This window comes from Indicator indicator, chromosome 11 (genome assembly GCF_027791375.1).
Source record: "Indicator indicator isolate 239-I01 chromosome 11, UM_Iind_1.1, whole genome shotgun sequence".
Lineage (NCBI taxonomy): Eukaryota > Metazoa > Chordata > Aves > Piciformes > Indicatoridae > Indicator > Indicator indicator.
The window spans coordinates 28,140,113-28,160,773 of NC_072020.1; the positions used below are offsets into that span (position 1 = coordinate 28,140,113).

At 42.0% G+C, this 20,661-nt stretch overlaps 2 protein-coding genes across 3 annotated transcripts in view; one reads left to right on the top strand and one right to left on the bottom strand.

The window, feature by feature from the left end:
* Positions 1–10,406, top strand: part of TAX1BP1 (Tax1 binding protein 1) — a 52,842-nt gene extending 42,436 nt beyond the window's left edge. For both annotated transcript variants that reach the window (XM_054384682.1, XM_054384683.1), the window contains 4 exons: positions 1,937–2,111; positions 3,084–3,232; positions 8,540–8,625; positions 9,362–10,406. In XM_054384682.1, coding sequence (XP_054240657.1) covers positions 1,937–2,111; positions 3,084–3,232; positions 8,540–8,625; positions 9,362–9,563 — 612 coding nt within the window. In that variant the 3' untranslated portion in view covers positions 9,564–10,406. The remainder of the gene's footprint in view (positions 1–1,936; positions 2,112–3,083; positions 3,233–8,539; positions 8,626–9,361) is intronic.
* Positions 10,407–14,298: 3,892 nt separating this feature from the next.
* JAZF1 (JAZF zinc finger 1) overlaps positions 14,299–20,661 on the bottom strand; it is a 182,788-nt gene continuing 176,425 nt past the window's right edge. The window contains exon 5 of the mRNA XM_054385026.1: positions 14,299–14,483. Within this exon, the coding sequence (XP_054241001.1) occupies positions 14,307–14,483 (177 nt within the window). The 3' untranslated portion in view covers positions 14,299–14,306. The remainder of the gene's footprint in view (positions 14,484–20,661) is intronic.

Sequence of the window (20,661 nt, forward strand, 5' to 3'; positions counted from 1 at the left end):
ACTAAGGGTATTTTACAGTACCTTTTTACAGTTACTTTGATCTACATTCTGTTTTAATCTTATCTAATGCTAAAACCGAAGTAGTAATGCCATTGCCTCTCATTCTCAACTGCTTCCATATTGCAGAAGAAACTGATTTTTAAAAGGAAAAATCTTAATTTTACTGGAAAGTAATTGTTCCTGCTTTGTATTGAGTAAAGATGAATTACTTAAAAGTTTTAGTAAGCATGTAAAATCTAAGTTGTAATCCTAGCCATTTCATCCTAAGCATTTCAGTCGTGTGCAATTTAGCCTATAAATCTGAAGTGACACCAGCACAGAATCATAGAATAGTCCAGGCCGGAAGGGACCTCCAAAGCTCATCCAGTCTGACCTCCCTGCAGTCAGCAGGGACATCCCCAACTAGATCAGGCTGCCCAGGGCCTCCTCCAGCCTCACCTTGAATATCTCCAGGGAAAGAACCTCAACCACCTCCCTGGACAACCTGTTCCAGTGCTCCACCACCCTCATAGTGAAGAAATTGTTCCTAACATCCTAACATGTTCTATATCATCTCCATAAGAGGGTACTTCACTTGGAGGGTGCTAGACAGAAATTGTCTTGTCCTGTACTAGAAGGAAAAAGAAAATAAATGCTACTGTGTTTACAGCCAGGGCCCCAAAAAAGGTAATGTTCTATAAGCTGCCTTACCATTTGTAGACACCACTTTTTTTTTTTTTTTTTCCCCTGTTCAGAAATGATTTTATGATGTTGCTGTCGAAGGCTAAACCTTTTATGTCTGAAACCTGATAGTACCTGTATTACAGTAATACAGTGCACAATTTCTTTTATTTGAGTGGTGTTTTGTTTTCAGAGTAGTTATTGCTACTTGATTTCTGTACTCTTGTGTTCTAGATTTTGGCCTGAAGTTTACCTGTGTTAAAAAAAAAATAGAAATCCACTTGCTCCTTTCAGTGGAGCTATTTTACTTCTCATGTGGTTACATCAGCAGTCGAAGTTGTGGTTTTAAGTTTCACTCTGAAGTCTTGGGGAAAGGGCATGCTTCCATCTTTGAAGTTTTTACTAATGTTACATTAGCAGATGTTAAACATGAACTCAACCCAGAAGAAAATGCTAACCAGGAAGAACAAAATGATCAGGAAGCATCTCTCCTAACAATCTATATTTCGTAATTATTGGTTTCATTTTTACATTGTGGAGTGTTTTTCTTGGTTCTGAATTGCAAATAGCATATTCTCTTGGCTATTCTCAGCACACATGCTTTCTCTCTCTTGGCCCATTTTATTAAATGGAAGGGTGAGAGAGAAACTTTTCTTTGAATAGATTACACTGACCACACTTAAGTCACTTTAATTACTCTCTTTTAACATATATATGACTTACAGTTTTAATGGTTTGTAGGTTAAATAAACCCTTTAGTAGTTTATAATAATTATTATCTTTAAGGCTTATATGCAAGAATCTAGAATTTTAACTATTAATTTTAAGAGTTCTGTTTGAGCTTTTCTGAAAAAAATAACTGCCTAATACAAGTATTTAAAAATGGAATAAAACTAAGCAGCCATGTAAAAATTTGAAGATTGAGGGGTTTTAAATTTTGCATGCAAATGCTGAATTTTGGAAGCAAGCTGTACACAACCCCTTGCTAAACTCTAAATATACACACACAAAGTAGGTGAAGATGCAAAGGAGGGAGAAGGACGAGTTAGAATTCTGCTCGTTAAATTCATAGAAGGCAAATGATTTTTCACCAGAAGCCTAATAACTTTGAAATCTGTGTTTGAAAATTAGCATCTGGTATATTCGACACTAGGCCAAGATGAAAAGAGTGGGAAAGCTAGGAGGGTGTATTTTAAAAAACAAATATTTCATGAAAAGTACCAAACTTTGCTAGGACTCTATAGGTTAATTGCACTTTGAATTTTGCATTATTTAGGAACTTTGCAGGACACCAGGGAATCAAGCTGGGAGGCTGATGGAAGGACACCTTTCACAACAGTCATTGCATTTTCGCAACCCATATTCGGAGGAAAATGGGCCAGTTCCTGCAGTGCCAAGTAGACTACCAGTACTGCAATATGGAAACCCTTATGCAATTCAGGAGAGAAGAGGTAAATAAATTCCACTCCTCCCATCCTGTCCCCCAATATCATTTCTTTCTCACCCCTTCAAAAGTAAAGGGTCATTTAATGCAGATTAAGTACTAACAATCTTCATACTGGTGTTATGGGTTGAAGTAGATCCCCCCAGGAACTTATTTTTTTGGAAACGTGCCCCAAGAGAGCAAATCTCACCACACTCAGAACTTGGGAGTAAAAATGGAATTGTATTTACGAAAGGAACTAAATGCATAAAAGGCAATAAACATGTAGAGAGTGTATTCACATCTCTCTCTCTCTGTATATATGTGTATATCTATCTATATCTCTCTCTATATATCTATATCTTTATTGTAACATCAGCACATGGGACCCCCTTTTACCTTTGATCCAGCTCTTTGTCCCATCTGGGGGACAAAGGGCCCCAAGACAGCTATGCGAATCACACACACAAGCTCAGCCACCACCCACCCTTACTTTAGAGAAAATCAAAATAGAGAAGCCACCAAGGTCAGAAGGGAGGAGAGCACAGCCCAAATCCCAGAAACAGAGAGAGCAGCAAAAAGCCAGCAGCAAAGAGAGCAAACAAACTATGCTGCAAAATACTAGGTTTTCAGTACACTAATGGAATTATTTAACCTATCTATTGTTATCATTCTGTATCCAATCCCTTACGTTATTTATCTTTTACTCAAAAGTCTCCAGAATTTCCCTAATTATGACTAGTATCTAAGACAGGGACTAGCTTAAAACTCTACAACTGATGTAGAGCACCTTTGTTGATTGATAAGAATCAACAGAGTGTTTTCATCTTATTGTTGAGAATCGCAGGAGTGTTTTAAAGAAACGCCTTTTGAAAAGGATTCGTTCTGTTGGTTTATGTTACGTTCACTGGAAAAGGGGTGGGGTTTAGCTACAAGGTAGCACATCTGTAATCTCAAAATACAAACAGTACTGAACAAAGGTGCTCTGATTTTTCTGTAGATGGAGCAGATGGCGCTTTTAATCCTGATGAGATCCAAAGGCCACCTGTTAGAACTTCCTTTTGGGAGCTAGAGGATGATGTGGTGTGTAGTCAGCCTTCACGCAACCTTAGCCGGCCTGACGGCTTAGAAGATCCCGAGGACAACAATGTAAGTTACCTTTTTAATTACCTGTATTCCTTGATGTGTTTATTAATGCGTTATCAAGAGCTGCAGATAGGCTATCACTGTCTGATAAGCCTGATTTATTGCTATGTGAATCCAGAATTGAATTTTTTAGTTTATTTTTCTTCCCTTTACCCTGAGCTGTGCTTTAAGTAAATACTGCTTTCCTTCAGGGACAAACTCACACATCAGTTGATGATACTCTGTTTGCTCCCCTCGTCTCTTGAGTTACTGACAGCTTGTTTTGGTGTTAGGACAGTAGCTTCTTCATCTTGTTAAATACTAAAGTAGAAAAATCTAAGTAATATCAAGTCACTCTGCTTTTTCTCTGCAATGTGGTAGAATGAGGGCTAGAAATGTATCTACATCTTAACTCGGCTGTCATTGGTATGCAGGAACTACATTGTAACAGAATTAAGAGTTCTGATACCGTTGCTTCAGTTACATGTTGAATGGGAAATTTAATGTATTAATGCTTTGTTCTAGCTCTTGCAAATCTGCTTTTAATAATTCCTGTTTGGAATGGTTCTTGCTGTTAGACGTGTAGTTGGAAGAGCTAATTGACTGTTACCTAATGCTGACTAAACTGGAAGTGATGGATTCTCACTGATTTATTTTTTTTATAGGGCTTTGTATGTTTTGAGTGGAAACTGCTTAGCTTTTCTAAAAAGTACAGTTAACATGCACATTCCAGTATAAAAAAATTGGCTTTTGTAATCAGCTGGACTGTAGGCCTTCGTTTGAACAGGAACAGACTTACTACTCTCTTTTATTCTAAGTACTCTTGTGCCTTCAAAAATATTAAACAAGAAACACCTTTCTGCAAAGTATGGTGCTCTTTGCAAGTACAGTGGTATCATGACCTGTTTCTCATTTAGTCTAGTTTGCCACATTTAATTTCTATTAACCTTTGCAGAAACTGATCAGTGTTCAGACAGGTATGATTTTAGCCCTGGTGCTCAGCACCTATAATGGAGAAAAATGTATTTCTCCCTCCTACCTTTTGCCCCCAATGTCCATTACTGTGAATAATTAGAGAAACTGTCAGAACTTCTGCAGCCTGTTCAAGCTGCAGAATGTGAGCTTAATGCTGTTACCCACCTTGACTTCACATTTTGCATTTTTAATCTGATCATTCTTGATGTAGGTATTTCATCTGACAAACCTCTTCTCTTCTTTAGCCATCTGCTTCAGTTTAATTAGCAGGGTGTTCATTCTGATCTATCTGCTTTGCCCTCTTGCAAACCCAAGAGAAACAGTGCTAGAGTCTTGTGCTCATTTGCTGACACAGCTTGGATTTTTGTAATGAGATGGAATACAGAAATTCAGCTTGAGAAAAGGTGCCTTTAAATCAAGCAATTTATGTCTATTTTTTTTTTTACTTTCAAATGAGAATCAGTTGCTTCCTTCTGCCAGAGATAGGCTGTATGTGTAGTTTACAAATTTACATGCAAACAAGTAGTTGCAAGAATCTTTTGAGAGACATAGCAATATCTTAAAGGTAAAACAGCTCTGAAGAAGCATTTAAAGAATAATCAGGGAAAATGCATATCATCTATCTGGACTTTTGGTAGATGTCCTTAGCTTTTGACACAGCTCCCCAAAACACCCTTCTGTGCCTTTCCAGAACTCTTCACAGCTTTGGATTTTGGAACTCTTAGGCCAATTAAACCCTAATTTCTGAGAGGGGTAGGCTGGTCTGTGTTAATCATCAGCATGCAAACAGTGGTGATTTTTTGCGTGGAATACTTGACTGGCCACAAGTTCCTGCCGTCATCTCCTCTGCACTAACTTTCCATTTCCTCATGTTCCCATAACTGACCAAAATGGAATCATTTGGAGCAAGTAATTTCTAGCAGCAGATATGTTTGGGAGAGGTCCATAAACAAAACATACACACATATGTGTGTGTATATATAAAAATATAAATATATTTACTTATTTAATACTAGATTGTGAGGTTTAGAAATGGAGTCCAGATTACAGTTGGCAGTAAGCCTGGAATAACTATCCTGAGACTCTTAAACAATGCTGTTAGTCACAGTAAATTTGTGGGGGATGGAGAGTGCAACTTTTGGCAGTTGACAAACTGATGTTTTCTCAGATGAATCCAAAATGGCTTTTTTTCCTAGCAAAACCCCCCTCTACACTTCATTAGCCTGATCTTTCCCTGGCAGCTAATTACTGTCTTTTGTATAGGACAGGCATTAAAAGGGGACAGTTGGTATTTAGGTATGTTCTGGGGAAAGAAATCTGCCTGCAGAGAGGGAGAGAAATCTAAACCCCCACAGCAGAGCAGAAACACAGAGAGAAAGCATCTGTATTCTCTTCTCCAGTTCACCTGCACTGTAGGTGGGCACTGTCTGCCCATCTATTGTTAAACAGTGCCCATCTGTAGCTGCATGTTAAGATGAGCTGTAGAAACTGGAGCTGGGGATTCCTCAGGCCTGTGGGGGTTGGGTAGCATCACAGGACTTGCTTCTAATTTCTGTTTGGCAGTCTTGGAACTGCTCACAATTTTCATGATGAAAGCAGCACTTTGGATAGTTGGGTAACTTTGGTTTTGGTAAAACTAGGTGAGTTGTGCTTATTTCTGACAGTTAACTGTTTGGGCTTCTTCCTCGTCTAGTGACAACCTCCCCCCATTTCTTACCATGCTTTATTGTCTAAATCTGTAGTTGTCTCTACAATTCCTGGAGTCTCTGGAACTCACTGCGATGGTTTTAAAGAGTCAGAGTTGCAGTCCAGTGGTAATAGGGAAGTCTTGATGTTGCAGGCACCCTTTGTAATTCCTTTACTTAAATTATCCAAGCTTCAGAATTTAGAAGGCCTGGCACTTGTTTTGCCACATAACTACAGTGCCAACCTCTGGATACACAATGTCAGGCTCTTCGTAAGGACCTGAGGCCACATCTCAACTGTGTCACATTGCTGCAGGGCACTGAAGAGGCCTTGGGCTAAGTATGTGCAGCCATGTCCTAGTCATCAGTTTGAAGTGCAAGGAAGCTGCCTCTGGGTCTACATGACAGGCAGATGAAATGGTTTTTTGTGGTCAAAATAGGGAGTATGGGCATCCTTCCAAATAACTTGGATGACTGGACCATAGGGTCTTGTGAGTAAGCCTAGATGCCTGTGCTTAACATACAGTGCAGCCTGAGCCACTGAGGCCTGGCTTCCCAGCAGTTACTGTCAAACTCTCTGTCTAAAGCAGCTTTCCTTAACCCTCTCACTTTGGCTTTTGAATCTTCAGGGGATGATTTATATTACTGTGGGAGAGTGGCAGGTTTTTAAATGTGGGGTTGAAAATCACTGAATGGTAGGGGCTGGAAGGGACCTCAAGAGATCATCCAGTCCAACCCTACAGCCAGAGCAGGATCACTTATACCACATCATACAGGAACTCATCCAGGCAGGTCTTGAATATCTCCAGTGAGGAGACTCCACAACATCCCTGGGCAGCCTGTTCCAGTGTTCTGTCACCCTCACAGTGAAATAATTCTTCCTCCTGTTTCCATGGAACTTCCTATGCCTCAACTTCCACGCATTGCCCCTTGTCCTGTCATTAGGCATCCTGGTCTGCTTACAATCTGGTATTCAGCAAATTTGTCATGTATTTGGCACTCTATAAGCTGTAGCATTTTACTACAAGAGTACTTTAAATAGTTTTTCTTCTTTAGTACGTACATCCTGTCCCTTTTGTGACAAAAGGAACAAATAATGGTTTAAGACTCGTGTGCCTTTTTTACTGCAGGTGCAAAGCATGCAAGTTAGACCAGAAAAATGTCTGTTGCTAGCATCTGTCACAGCAAGCCCACTCTCTGCTTAATGGGAGTGTTAAATGGTTGAAACTAAACAGCTGTTGTCAGAAGGAAAATATTGAGGGAATCTTCCCGTCCTGCCCTGTTTCCATTAACTCTTCATAAGGACAAAGTTTGCTAGCCCCAAAATGAGATGTGTTTGAATGTGCACGTTTAGTTATCTGTATAAAACATAGAGCATGCGTGCTGTTAGCCATGGTCCTGTGCACAGCCACTTTTGAGGGTCAGTTAAATTTTGATTCTTGTGTGTAAGGTGTCTTTGAGACGAACAGGAAAACGACTTAGGAGTTGGAGCTCAAAACCCTTGCTGAATGTGCCTGCCTTCCCATTCTGAGATGCATGGGGATTGTGCTGCTTTATCTAGTTGCAGAGCAGAGCCAAGATGCTGTATAATAACTAGTTTGGATTTACAAACATAGTGCTGAGTCTCTTCCTCCTCCATCAATTTGTTCTCCTTTTGTGATATATTCTTCCCCTAATTGTGTTTGTGTCACTGTCTTTATTTAAATCTTTATTTGTAATAATATAGTCACAGAATAAAAAAAAACAACCCCAAACCATGCAAAACATAAGTGCTCTGACCCCTGGATTCTCAGAAGGGATTTCTTAGAATCCAGGCGTGGAAGATGTTCTTTATTTTCCTGCATGGGGATGTCCCGCTGCAGGCAGATTCCCTTCTCCTTTTGTGAGAAGTGAGGAGCAGCATATTCCCTGGAGCCCAACCTGCATTTGTAACCTGATGGAAGCTCTGAGGCAAACGTGCTGGTCCTCATCAGTGCCTGCTGCAGCTCTTGCTGTGCTGTTAGCGTGGCTGAAGGGAGAGCAGGGCTTGCTGAGCTGCTGAGAGGAGGCACCTGGGCAGGGCGGGTTGGCTGCTGTGCCACGGCAGCGGGGAAGGCAGGATGAGCCTGGCTGCTGTGAGCAGCCAAGGCCAATCACTCACAGCTGCCTGCTGGGAGAGGCAAGCATGAGAGTCGCAGCCAGTGTCCTTTTCCTCCCTGCTGCAGTGTGAACTGGCAGTTGGTGAAGTCTGGCATTGACATTCTGTTGTCTAGAATTTGTTTGGGTCGTAGCTCTGGATGCGATGCTGTTTGGGTTTGCAGCGTGGTGCCCCCATTCAGCTTAACACAGGTTTGTCTGTTCTGCCTCAGCCCCCAGGCAGTCACATCGCAGTGAGGTGACCCTGCAGACCTGTGTTTCCGCAGTTACTGCACTGGCAGAAGCCTTCTGGCAGTTCTGGCACAGGTTTCTGCACTAGGTGCATTGCATGGTCAAAAGGCACTCTGTGTGCTTTGCTTTTCATCTTCCTTAACCATGGCTCCCTTTTGTACACTGAAAGAAAGCTTAGGCTGCAGAGGTTATAACACTAAAGGTAAATTTCACCCAAGTTTATGCTTTATTGCAAAAATGTATTTGAAAGGAAAAAAAAAAAAAGTGTTTTCTAGCGACTTCAAATACTTCATCCTTTTGATAGGATGATGACAACACTGTACCTTCTGCTCCTGATCCTCCGAGTCTTCTCTTGCATGAACGGGGACCAGGCTTCTGCTTCGATTCCAGGTAAAATGTTACCTTTTATTGGTCTTTAATGGAATGGAATACTCTACAAGTGCACGTCTTTACTGAAGGGTGGGAGTGGAGAACAACTAGGAGGCATTTCCAGTGAATGGCTGGTTTGCAGTTAACTGTTGTAGAGTGTGCCCTTAGACTGGGCAGATTCGTGCTGAACCTTGTTTTGATGGAATGTGGACAATTTCTTCAGTAAATGAATGAATAACTTTTGTTTCCTTCCCCTGTTTCCAGCCTAATTGTGAACCTAACTTTAGAGCTTTTATAAAGTGTTATGTTTGCTAAGAGCAAACCTTTATGAGCAGGGAGAGTGGTTTCCCATGAAACCGCTTGGCCATTAAGACATTCAATAGATTCGTATTCAGTGGTAGCTGGAATGATGTCAAAATGGTGTAGTTTAAAATGCCAGGTTCTGTTGGAATTCCTGTGTAAAACTGCCTTAACCCTACCCAGCACTTCCAGCAAAGATATTTAACTACATAGAATCATAGAATGGTCCAGGCTGGAAGGGACCTCCAAAGGTCATCCAGTCCGACCTCCCCGCAGTCAGCAGGGACATCCTCAACTAGATCAGGCTGCCCAGGGCCTTGCTTAGATACAGTCTGCTCAAACTGAGCTTTGCAGTGAAGTTCTTCATGTCAGTGGTAGCAGGACCCTACTTCTATATTTGTCCTGTAATAACAGACAAAACGTTTCCTTTTCTGTTTCTCTCTGCCCCCTCGTGAAGCTTTGACGTGCAGAAGAAGTGCCCTCTCTGCGATGTGATGTTTCCACCTAACTACGACCAGAGCAAGTTTGAGGAGCACGTTGAGAGCCACTGGAAGGTGTGCCCCATGTGCAGCGAGCAGTTCCCACCCGACTACGATCAGCAAGGCTTCGAGCGGCACGTTCAGACGCACTTTGACCAGAATGTACTGAATTTTGATTAAACACTTTCTTCGGGGTGTAGCTTCAGATCTCCCAACCCCGAGCAGTCCACCTACGGAGCAAAAGCAGTGCAGCTTTTCTGTAACCGTGCAAACTTCTGATTCAAAGCTAATAATGTACTCCTGGGAGCTGTGATCAATTGTGGCTGTAAGCTGCTGCTGGGCTCTCTTCTCTCCCTACCTAACATCATACTAAAAATCCCCACAAAACGCTCACCGTGTTGTGTGTGTAGCTATTGATTCCCTTACTTAGTGGAATTTGTAAGAACACAGGAATGACCTAGCCTCAAAATATGGGAGCAGCTTCATGATGCTCTTCAGCTACATTAAAAAAAACCCTCACTAAAACACCTGTGTTTTTTCTTGATAACTGAGGCACAGTTAAAAATGTAACAAACAGATGTTCCTCCTAGCAAATTTATGCAGTTTTTCTTTCAGTAACAGTTAAATCAGAAAGTTCTGTTACTTGCCCTATGAAATTCAGTTTTCTAGAGTATCTTTCTGAAGCATAGGTGCATGTAGGGTGATATTACATGCTTGCAACAAAAGGAATGGCAGATATTTCAATTTCACATACAGGCTGTTGGCCTTAAGGGATAACTCTACATTTAAGAACATTATACCTCGGGGCAGTATTTTTGAGTTGAAAGTGTTGTGCTTAAATGCCTAAAAGTAATTGTTTAAAAATAATAATTGCTGTTATGTTGCAGTTGCATTCAGTAGAAAATATTGTTATAACATTTTCACAGCAGTGACTTGTGTTCCTTTTGGCTTAGGGCTCTTAAAACCTTCTGCAGTTTAACTTACTTCATGTCTTTTTCTTTCCAGTAAGTAAAAATGTGTATATCTAAACATTTTATATTTACTTTAACTGTATTAAGTAAATTTGCTTTCCACTTGTTGTACAGTAGTCCTGTTACATTAAAAGCAAAATTATTCATGGAGTCAGTGGGTCATTATTTTTTTCCTGAGATAAAAGAGAGTTTAAGCTTTACATACTTCAGAGTAAATGATGTTTTGACTTTGTATGACAAAGAAGCTGTTGCTCACAGCTATTTATGTTCTTTGTTTCAGAAAGAGAAATTTGAAGAGTAAGTGTTTTGAGTAGTTTGTTTGCAGCTGTCTCATGGACGTGTGCAAGATCCTGGTCAGTGCAGGATTTGTTAAAAGCTGCCTGATGTAAATTGCAGTGTTAGACGTGGTCCTGACTCCTCTGGCAGGCTCGCTTACCAGCTGCACCAGGAAGCTGTCATCCACACACTGCAGAAACCTCCTGGGCTGCCCCCTTTCTGCTGTGTTGGTAAGTCCAAGTCCCCCACGAGAACGAGGTGTAGGGAACGTGACACATCACCAAGTTGTTGAAAGAACGTCTCACCAGTGTTCTTATCCTGGTTGGGTGGTCTGTAGCAGACTCCCACCAAGATATCAGCCTCGTTGGTCTTCCCCTTTATCCTTATCCATAGACATTCCACTCAATATACAATGCTACCCCTCCACCTCTCTTTCCTTGCCTATCCCTTCTAAAGAGCCTGTAGTCATCCATTGCAGCACTCCAACCATGTGAGTCACCCCACCACATTTCTGTGATGGCAATGCTATCATGGTTCCCCTGCTGTACAGTAGTTTCTAATGCCTCCTGCTTCTTCCCCACACTCTGTGCATTGGTCCATATTTCAGAGAGGGAATTAAGCCATTAGTTTTCCCTCTTGCTATCTGACCCTTCCTGGCCCCTTCCCTGGTTACTATCCTATTAGTGAGCCCTGTGTTTTTACTGTCACATACACCACCATTAGCCACCTCTCGTGGGACAGCAGATTGAAGGCTATCCTTAGGCTCTTGTGAGTTTTGTCTCCTTCCCCCTTCAAGCCTAGTTAAAGCCCTTTCAATGAGCCCTGCCAACTCCTGTGCAAGAATCCTTTCCCCCCGCTTAGAGAAAGGTGTACTCCATTTGCCACCAGCAGACCAGGTGCCATATAAACTTCTCCATGATCAAAGAACCCAAAATTCCAACAGTGGCACCAGTCTCTGAGCCATGTGTCCAATGTCCATGTGTCTTAGACTCTTTTAAGTGTAAACTTTCACCTCAAGAAACAGACTGAAGGGCATGGAAGTACCCAAAGAGTATTCTGTCAATTTTTTTTCCCCTTCAGCCTAACTGAACAACACATGAGAAGAGCTACAGCAGGCTCTAAAGCCTCAGGTTAGGATCCAGATGGGGCAGAGGCAGGGACCTCTCTCAGATGCACATAGTGACAGTGCAATTTTGTGTGTTCATGGTGTAGTGCTCCAGTTGTTTCCTGCATAGAGTTTGATGATGGCAAAGTAAAATATACAAACACAAAACTATATACAGGCCAAGAACTTAACTCCTTAGGTTAGTAACAAGTACAGAGCAGCCTGTTTAGGTCAGAGGCAGTTTATTTTAAATGTGATTTGATTTACATTTATAAGCAGCTTTCTCAACAGGAATTCTTTAAGTCATCTTCAGTACTAAAACAAACCTCTGTCACTTTCAAACTTAAAGTACTTTGTCCCCAACAAAACATATGAAAATATAATTTAAAGCACACTTTTCACAGACACAGTACAATACATTCACTATACACAGTATAACAAAATAGTCCCATCTTTACCTGTTTAATAATACTGTCACAATGAATAGGTAAATAGAAACTGGAATTTTGTTTTTATAGTTGAAAGGAATTTACATGCAACAATGACGTTTTATGACTGTTTAGCTGTTGAATGAACTTACCCAGCCTGTGGTTTAGTTTCTTGCACTAGGAGCAGAGCCAGAATGTATCTGTTGGCCAGATCTGTTGCCAAAACTGCAGAGGGTGGGAAGCGGCCACCTGGGACCCTGTGTGTACCAGCAGGTCTCATGTCTGGATCATCCTTTAAACCTGGCTGATGGCACTGTGCAGTGCAAGTGCTGTCACCTCTCTAGGATTTGAAACACTGATTCCTTCAAAACGCTTCCACATTAGGATGATTCCCAAGTGTTTTAATGAGGCTTTTACTCTGCTGGAGAATAGCTAATTGTCATCCTTACAAAGTTTTCCATTAAAGCTTTGGGGAAAAAAAATATAGAGAAAGCTCTGTCCTCCCATATTTGAGCTTTCTTTTGCACTTAAGAGAACAGGAACTAAGCAAAGGCGATGACTGTGTTCAACACAGTGAGTTCCTCCCTAACCCTCACTGTAAGAACTGTTTCGGGGCCGGGGCAGGGCGAGGGGTGCCCGAGTCCACCCCTGGCCAGCTGAACTCTGAGAATAGCACTTGTGAGAGAAGAACGCTCAAGGCAGGATGGCAAGCAACAAATGTTCAGGTATGGTCCAGACACGAAGCACTCTCATGTTGGCTTTTGTTCTACAAGTCAGTCTCTGACCACCTGCTGCAAGAAGCACTTAATCTTCAGTAAGGCTCATATGTCATGGTTCAGCAAAAGTAATCATAAAGCTAAACAGACACTTCCAAATGGAATGCAGTGACCTACAATGAGAAGCAAAAAAAAGAAACACTACAACAACCAAAAAAAGAAAAAAAAGGCACAAAGGAAAAAGATCTCCAAATAATTACAATGAACTTGAGGGAGAGGCAGTAGAATCTCCCTTAGCACAAATAATGGACCTCCTTTTAATTTTTATTTGCAACCACAGGCACATGGCTTGTACGGCAGTTGCAAGGATTGGCAACACATAAAAACATTAAATCTGTTGGCAATAGAGAACTACAAAGTGCTTTAAAAACTTCATCCGAGATGAAGATAATGGTTTCTCTCACACACACATAAATTTGCACTTAAGTATTTCCAAGTGTCTTTCTAAAGAGATAGTTCAGGGGGTTAAATATTTAGTTGGGACTTGGGTGGGATATTGGTCCTCAGAAGTCTGATTGGGCGTGAACAGAATACGACATCTTGTTAAAAAATAAAATAGTAGTAATTTCTAACACTAAAGAAGTGATTGTTTACTGGTTCAAATGGAAACATTTTCAGCATTTCAAGAGGGAGGAAAAAAAAAGAGGAAAAAAACCCAAAAAGATTTGCAAGATAATATAAAATACAGCAAGCACACCTTTTTTTAACGTATGTTATTTAAGTATGAAAATATTTTTAGCATATTATGTTAAACATTCTTTCTTATTTATATTTCCATTACCTAAAAGACTTGCTACTCCACTGATAACTCCGTTATGTAAGGCATGTTAACTATCCTTGGACGAGGGTGGGATTGTTTTGGTTTTGCACACAACATTGACAGATGCATTGAAAAGTCTTCATCATCACATTACAATCTTGAAAGGGTGTCAGTGCCAAGCTCTCCTCCTCCTCCTTCTCCTCTCTCTCTCTTTTCAGGACAACTAAATATGTGATGCTGCCCCCACCTAGGGTTTGTTTTTTTTTTTTTGGAGGGAAAAAAAAAAAGTTCTGAAGAACCCCCTAGCTTTTTATAGCACCTTATCTCAAAGTAATGAAAATGGGTATGATGATTACATGTGCAAATGTACAAAATCATTACCTCTACAAAGATACATCATTCCAAAATTACAGAAAATCTTAAAGCATGCATTTTAACTTCTTTTTTTTTCCTTTTCTTTTCTTTTGAAAGGGTTGCTGAATGCTTCCCCCTTGGGAACAAAAAAAACCCAAAAAACAAAAAACAAACAAACAAAAAAAAAAGGTGGCTGTTCTCAAAATCAGCAACTGCTGGTGAGGATTTCTTGGCACATTTGTGACCAGCATGTTTATTGCTGCATCTTCCTGATAATCTCAGCAGACACTGGGGGGTGGAAATTGATTGTGTGGTGCCGCAGGCCCTGAGCTGTCTTGTAACTCTTTCCACAGCGACACTTGAAGGGTTTGCGTACGCGGATCTGCGTCCTGTGGCCGTTCTTGGCGTGGTACTTTATGCCGTTCACATTCTGCCAGGAAGAGAGCAAAGGGTTAGTGCTCAGGTCATGGTTTCTAGTTAAGAGCTGAAAATGGATTGAAGGTTAAGGGCAAAAGAACAGAAGCTGCTGGGGGCTCCGCAGGGGGTTTTGCATCTCTTGTGCTTCCAAGATATCACAGAATCAACCAGGTTGGAAAAGACCTCAGAGATCATCAAGTCCAACCTATTACCTAATATCCAACACCTCCTGACAACTAAACCATGGCTCCAAGTGCCACATCCAATCCATTTTTGAACACCTCCAGGGACAGTGACTCCACCACCTCCCCAGGCAGCACGTTCCACTGGCCAATTCCTGTTTTTTGAAGAGCTTTCTCCTCACCTTGAACCTAAATTTCCCCTGGCACAACTTGAGACTGTGTCCTCTTGTTCTGCTTCTGGTTGCCTGGGAGAAGAACCAACCCCCACCTGTCTACAACCTCCTTTCAAGTAGTTGTAGAGAGCAATAACGTCTCCCCTGAGACAAGAAGGAGACTGAGGCATGCAGTTCTAATGTATGAAACAAACCTACCTGAGTAATGCTGATTTGTATCTCCCAACATCCAGCAGTTCCCGAAAAGCACCATTTAATGGGCTCACACATGGATGCTCTTTGCTGCCTGACGTTTTTCCATCTAGCATTCACAGATTTTAGTCAGAGGTTCATTTACAAGCTAACAAAGAATTGGCACAAAGTCTGAAGTCACACTTCCTCACAAAACCAAAGCTCCCCCCATGGCGTGTCTGTTCCTCTTTGTGTCATTGTTTCTAGAGATGTCTTTAGGCACCAGCAAATTCTGATAGTTTACACATTGTCTCCAAAGAATTAACTGCAGGGAATGCTTAACTCCAAGAGTGAAAAAGAATCCAGAGAACCCCTCTTGAAAACAACCATTGTTCAGGAATACTCTACAGCTCAAACAAGAGAGCTGATCCCCACTCTAGTTTGGAGAGAAAGAACGAAAAGCAAGCACCACCTTACACCCTTACACTCACACTGCCAGGAAATGGGCAACACTTTCGCTAGATGAATAAAGAACTTTACCAAACCTAAGCCAAAACCCTACCCCTGTCTTCCTTTTCATGTGTTTCTGGCAAAAAGGAAAGAAGCTTTTGTCCAAACAGCTGCTGTGATGCTGCCTAATGTAGGATTTGCCTTACTGGAGTCTCTCTTACCCTGCTTCCACTACAAGAGCCTGGATGTTTGATAAATAAAGGCAAACTGCCTTTCCTTAGAGCTTCTCCTAGGAAGAAACCAAAGAAGATGCCAAGGCAGTTCATGACAAAAAGATCCAGCCCCGAAGCCTTCTAAAGATTCCAGATATTAAGATTCTCAGGGATTAAAAAAAAGTATATATTAAAAATAATAATTAAAATCACTTAACAGCCTGAATATGAATTAGCTTCAGGGATTTTGTCTTTGCTGAGCCACTGCCTGGAGTTACACATAACAAAAGTCCCTTAGACTCTTTAAAAGCAACAAGTGCAGTTAAATCAATGTGCAGGTTACAGTCAGTGGAAGCTTCAGCATGGAAATCACAGCAATGAGACAAGTTAGATGACTTGTTTGCATAAAAAAAAGAAAAAGCCCTCAGTAACCAGAACAGAGCTACAACTCCTGAAACCTCAGAAGCCTCTCTATACATCAGAAAGCAACCCCCAGCAAGCTTAACACCTTCAATGGCACCCTCCTGCCAATACTTCCCAGGCCCCTCCCCTACCTTCCCAATCCAACTTACTGAGTAAAAATCTCAAGTGTTACGTCCTGCTCCTGAGACAGTCCCCTTGCTCCTGCAAGAAATGTTCCCTTGCGTGCTGCCCTCCACTGCCCTGCTCTAACCACAGCTCCCAAGAGCAAACAAGAAGTATAAGGAATTTACAGCTCCTTCAGGGAAATAGGGAGAAGTGCAATTGCAAGAGAAACCACCCAGTTTCTCACACAGTTGCAGTGTTCTCACAACATCTCAGAGGTTACCTGTGCCATGGCAGCAGGGTCTTTTTCATGTTTAAGTAAAAACAGTCCTTGGGTTTCAGCTGCAGTTGAGCACGGCACTCTGTCTGTCAGAACTGTAATGCCCAGGGTAGTCTGTACCACTGAAGCACTGTTTTAGGGCAGCCTGGGTGTCTGGAAAGGTTGATTTCAGAAATCTAGAAAGAAAAACTTAGCCTAAAATATCCACCCTGGAAAAAGGTATGGTGCAAGGCTGCAAGCAACTGCTTTGCCCACAAACTCATGCTTCTTCTCTTTTCTAGTGCATCCAGGCACTGAATCCTGGCTGGAAGTTGCAAATCCAGCCCCTAAAATGATCCCTTACATGCTTTAAAAGCATTGGATAACTCCTGCACAGCCACCAGCTGGGAGATCCAAACCTTCAGTCTCCAGTCCAGAGCAGACACACCAACACGAACCCTTGGTGCAGATTACTTCTGGGTGAAGAGCACTCAGAAGAGGCAGAAATGCTGTACCGCCAAGGCAGACAAGAGCACATCAAAGCTACAAATTGTCCTCAGATGTAGTCAAGAGAATTCCCTGAATCATAGAATTGTTAGGGTTGTAAGGGACCTCAAGGATCATCCAGTTCCAACCCCCCTGCTGTGGGCAGGGACACCTCACACTACATCAGGTTGCTCAGAGCCCCATCCAGCCTGGCCTTAAAAACCTCCAGGGATGAGGCTTCCACCACCTCCCTGGGCAACCTGTTCCAGTGTCTCACCACCCTCATGGGGAAGAATTTCTTCCTAACATCCAATCTGAATCTATCCATTTCTAGTTTTGTTCCATTCCCCCAGTCCTATCATTACCTGACATCCTAAAAGGTCCGTCCCCATCTTTCTTGTAGGCCCCCTTCAGATACTGGAAGGCCACAATAAGGTGTCCTCAGAGCCTTCTCTTCTCCACACTGAATAGTTCCAACTCTGAGGCAGCTTTTTGGTTTTGCACACAGTTATAACCCTCAGCACCCACAGGACCATTGGGGTGCAGGGGCAGGGAGATGACATGACACTGTCCTAAGGCATCTGTGAACATCTAAGTTAATGACCTGTACCTCCAAAGAAGAGAAAATCTGGGGGCAATTTTCTCAACTTCTGCTACTGCAGTGAAATTTTAAATGCTGAGTTATGTCCAAACCCTATATGTAGTTTGGAAACCACAGAAACGTGCTTAGGCTTTTAATTTTTTGTAAGAAATCACTTCAAGATGCTTTAGAACTGGTATCAATTACTACAGGTGCCATAAACTGGCAATCACACATATCCTCACTGCTCCATGCCAATGACACTCTTTCTCCTGGAGGCAGTATGACATGAAACCTGCAGGATCACAGAGGATGTTAAGGGCTCGAAGGGACCTCTGGAAATCATCGAGTCCAACCCCCCTGCCAGAGCAGGACCAAAGAATCTAGCACAGGTCATACAGGAATGCATCCAGATAGGTCTGGAAAGTCTCCAGAGAAGGAGACTCCACAACCTCTCTGGGGAGCCTGTTCCAGTGCTCTGTGACCCTCACCATGAAGAGGAAGAAGTTCCTCCTCATGTTGAGGTGGAACCTCCTGTGCTGGAGTTTCTATCCATTGCTCCTTGTCCTATCACAGGGTGCAAGTGAGCAGAGCCTGTCCCCTCCCTCTTGACACCCAGCCCTCAGATATTGATAAACATTGATTAAATCCCCTGCCCTGTGCTCCTGCCTCGAAGCACAGCCTCTCTTTGGCGCTCTTCCTGCCGCTGCAATGTAAACACTCTGCTGTGCGTCTGGGCTGAGTATGCTGAGGTACGGCAAATCCCACTGCCAAACTCATACATCACTTTTATTGCTCTGGTTACTTAGCTTGCTCATTATTTACTCACACAAATGATTGAGGAAGAAGATGGCAGTATAGAAGGGCACTCTAAAACCTTAACAGGAGGAAACAATTATTAACCTGTGACCAGATCAGGCGGAGATATGGACGTTTAGATTGGCACCACCTGGTTTGCACGGACACAAGGGCACTTGCTGGGCAGGGCCCCTTGCACGGCAGTACTCATGAAGCCACTACACTGCAGAGAGCTTGCCACCAACTTCAAGTAACAAGAGTGACATCAAGGATGGTTTGGGATGTTTTCTTGTTTCAGACTTGACAGGCATAAATGTTTGTCTATCTCCTGGCTGCTCCTTCTGAAGTTTTTCTCTGTGGCTCCAGTTCTTTCCTGCTCACCTTGCAAGCTCTGGCTTGCTCCTTCTTTTCAAGTAAATTCCCTTCTTTTCCTCTCTCACTTCAATATTCTCTCTCCCTAAGCTCTGCAGATTCTCAGAGAAAGTCTTTCTCTCTTAGATCAGCCTTCGCAGTGGTTTGTCCCACCCAACAGGCCTAGGACCTTTGTCCCATTACCTGCCAGAAAGACAAGCCCAATGCCTTGGCATTCTTGAAAGGTGCCACTTCTTTAGCCCAAGGCCAAAGAGCAGTCATGCAGACAAACAACGTTTTGTATGCATGGAAATTAGTCTTTTATTATTCTGTTTGTAGAAACTAGAGAAACTCTGTCAAGTGGTCTAGGGGTTTTCTCTCTGATAGCAGACTTGCATTGTTTGGCAGGGCAGGAAGGGTTGCATCTATTTACCTATCATGTATCAAACTTCATTTTGCTCTTTGGAGGTTGCCTGAAGAAGTTTATCTACATCCTACACACATTTTGAATGTCCTTCTCCAGAGTTAGAGAACAAATAACTGGCACACACAGGTAGTGTTGAATAAAATGAAAACCAACTGGCACCTTCACAAAGCCACCCTTTAGCTCCTACAGGTGACATCTTGCAAAGCACGTGAACTACTCACTGCCCACACACTTCTGGACAAGGCATTGAAATATGGATGTAAATCTGAAATCTAGTAAGGGTGAGCTACACAGAAACAAGGCTAAGATCTCTGGGTTCCTTTGAACCATACAGATGATTTTCTAAACATCAAATGTGAGAAGAAAAAAAATTCCATAAATGACAAACTATAAAATACTTATAAATTTTCATCTAGGTCAGTAACTATAAGAGAAGCAGAAAGCAAGCTTTAGAAATTAGTTCAGAGGCTTGTGTTTTAAGCTGCTAGAACTCAGTGTGCTCCAGATTAATTTAGCTGTTTCTGACTATCCAACAAACAAATGTACATATAAAAATACCTTGTTTTTTATTTCCTCAGACTCTGCAGCTCCTCAAAAAAAAATCTCTGCCATACTACATAGAGTACCAATAGGTATTATAAGCAAGCCATTTTACTTCTTAAGAAAACAAAGTTCCTGAAAAACAGCTAAATGTTTATGATTCATTTCTACTGCACTGCCTATGGAAAAGCACCAAGAGATAGCTGCTGGGCAGGTGGCCAGTAGGGTCTTCTGATACTCATCTGGGTTTGTGTATAAACATGTTCTCATTGCAGTTTCCATTGTCTGCCCCAGCCCATTCCTTAGGAGTATTTGTTGTACTCATTCTTGTCTTATTTACCTTTCCATAATGACTTTTCAGTGCAGAGGCCATTTTTTATCCTTGCATGTTGTTTGTAAAAAGGAGACCCATCCCTACTGGGTCCTTTAAGCAGTGCTGTAACACAAATAACACATCTAAAAATAACATTTCTGCTTCTCAAATGTACGTCACCTAGGGCCAGACAAAAGAAAATTGTGTATATCCTTTCCTCCTCACTCCCTAAAGGAATGCATCCTTTCTCAGCCGTAAAGTGAGCCTGGCAATTACTGTATGTGCATGCCCCTGTTCCTGTTTGGAGCACTATAATTGTTTTACAGCCCTGACTGTGATTATCCAGTACCCACCAGAAAATCCCAGTGCTTTGATCACGAGACTCCCTACCCAGACTCCACAAATAATTCATCAGAGGAGGGGGTTAAGCAGAAGGAAGATGAAGAGGAAACAAGAAACACAACTGACATGGAGCTAAAAGGAAGGAAACAAAGATAAAAATGTAAAAAGAAGAAATTAGGTTGAGAAGGAAAAAAGGGAGGAAACAGAGCTCACAGAAAAGAGAGATGAGGTGAGGCAGAGTTGAAGGAAATGCATTTTCCTATCAGGACTAAACAGAGGTGAGTCTCTTAGGAAAATAGGGTAGGTTTTATTTGCTGCTGCTCTCTGTCAGCCTCTCACAGGGTTGTTAATTTGTTCCCTGTCCAACCATTCTAACATTAGT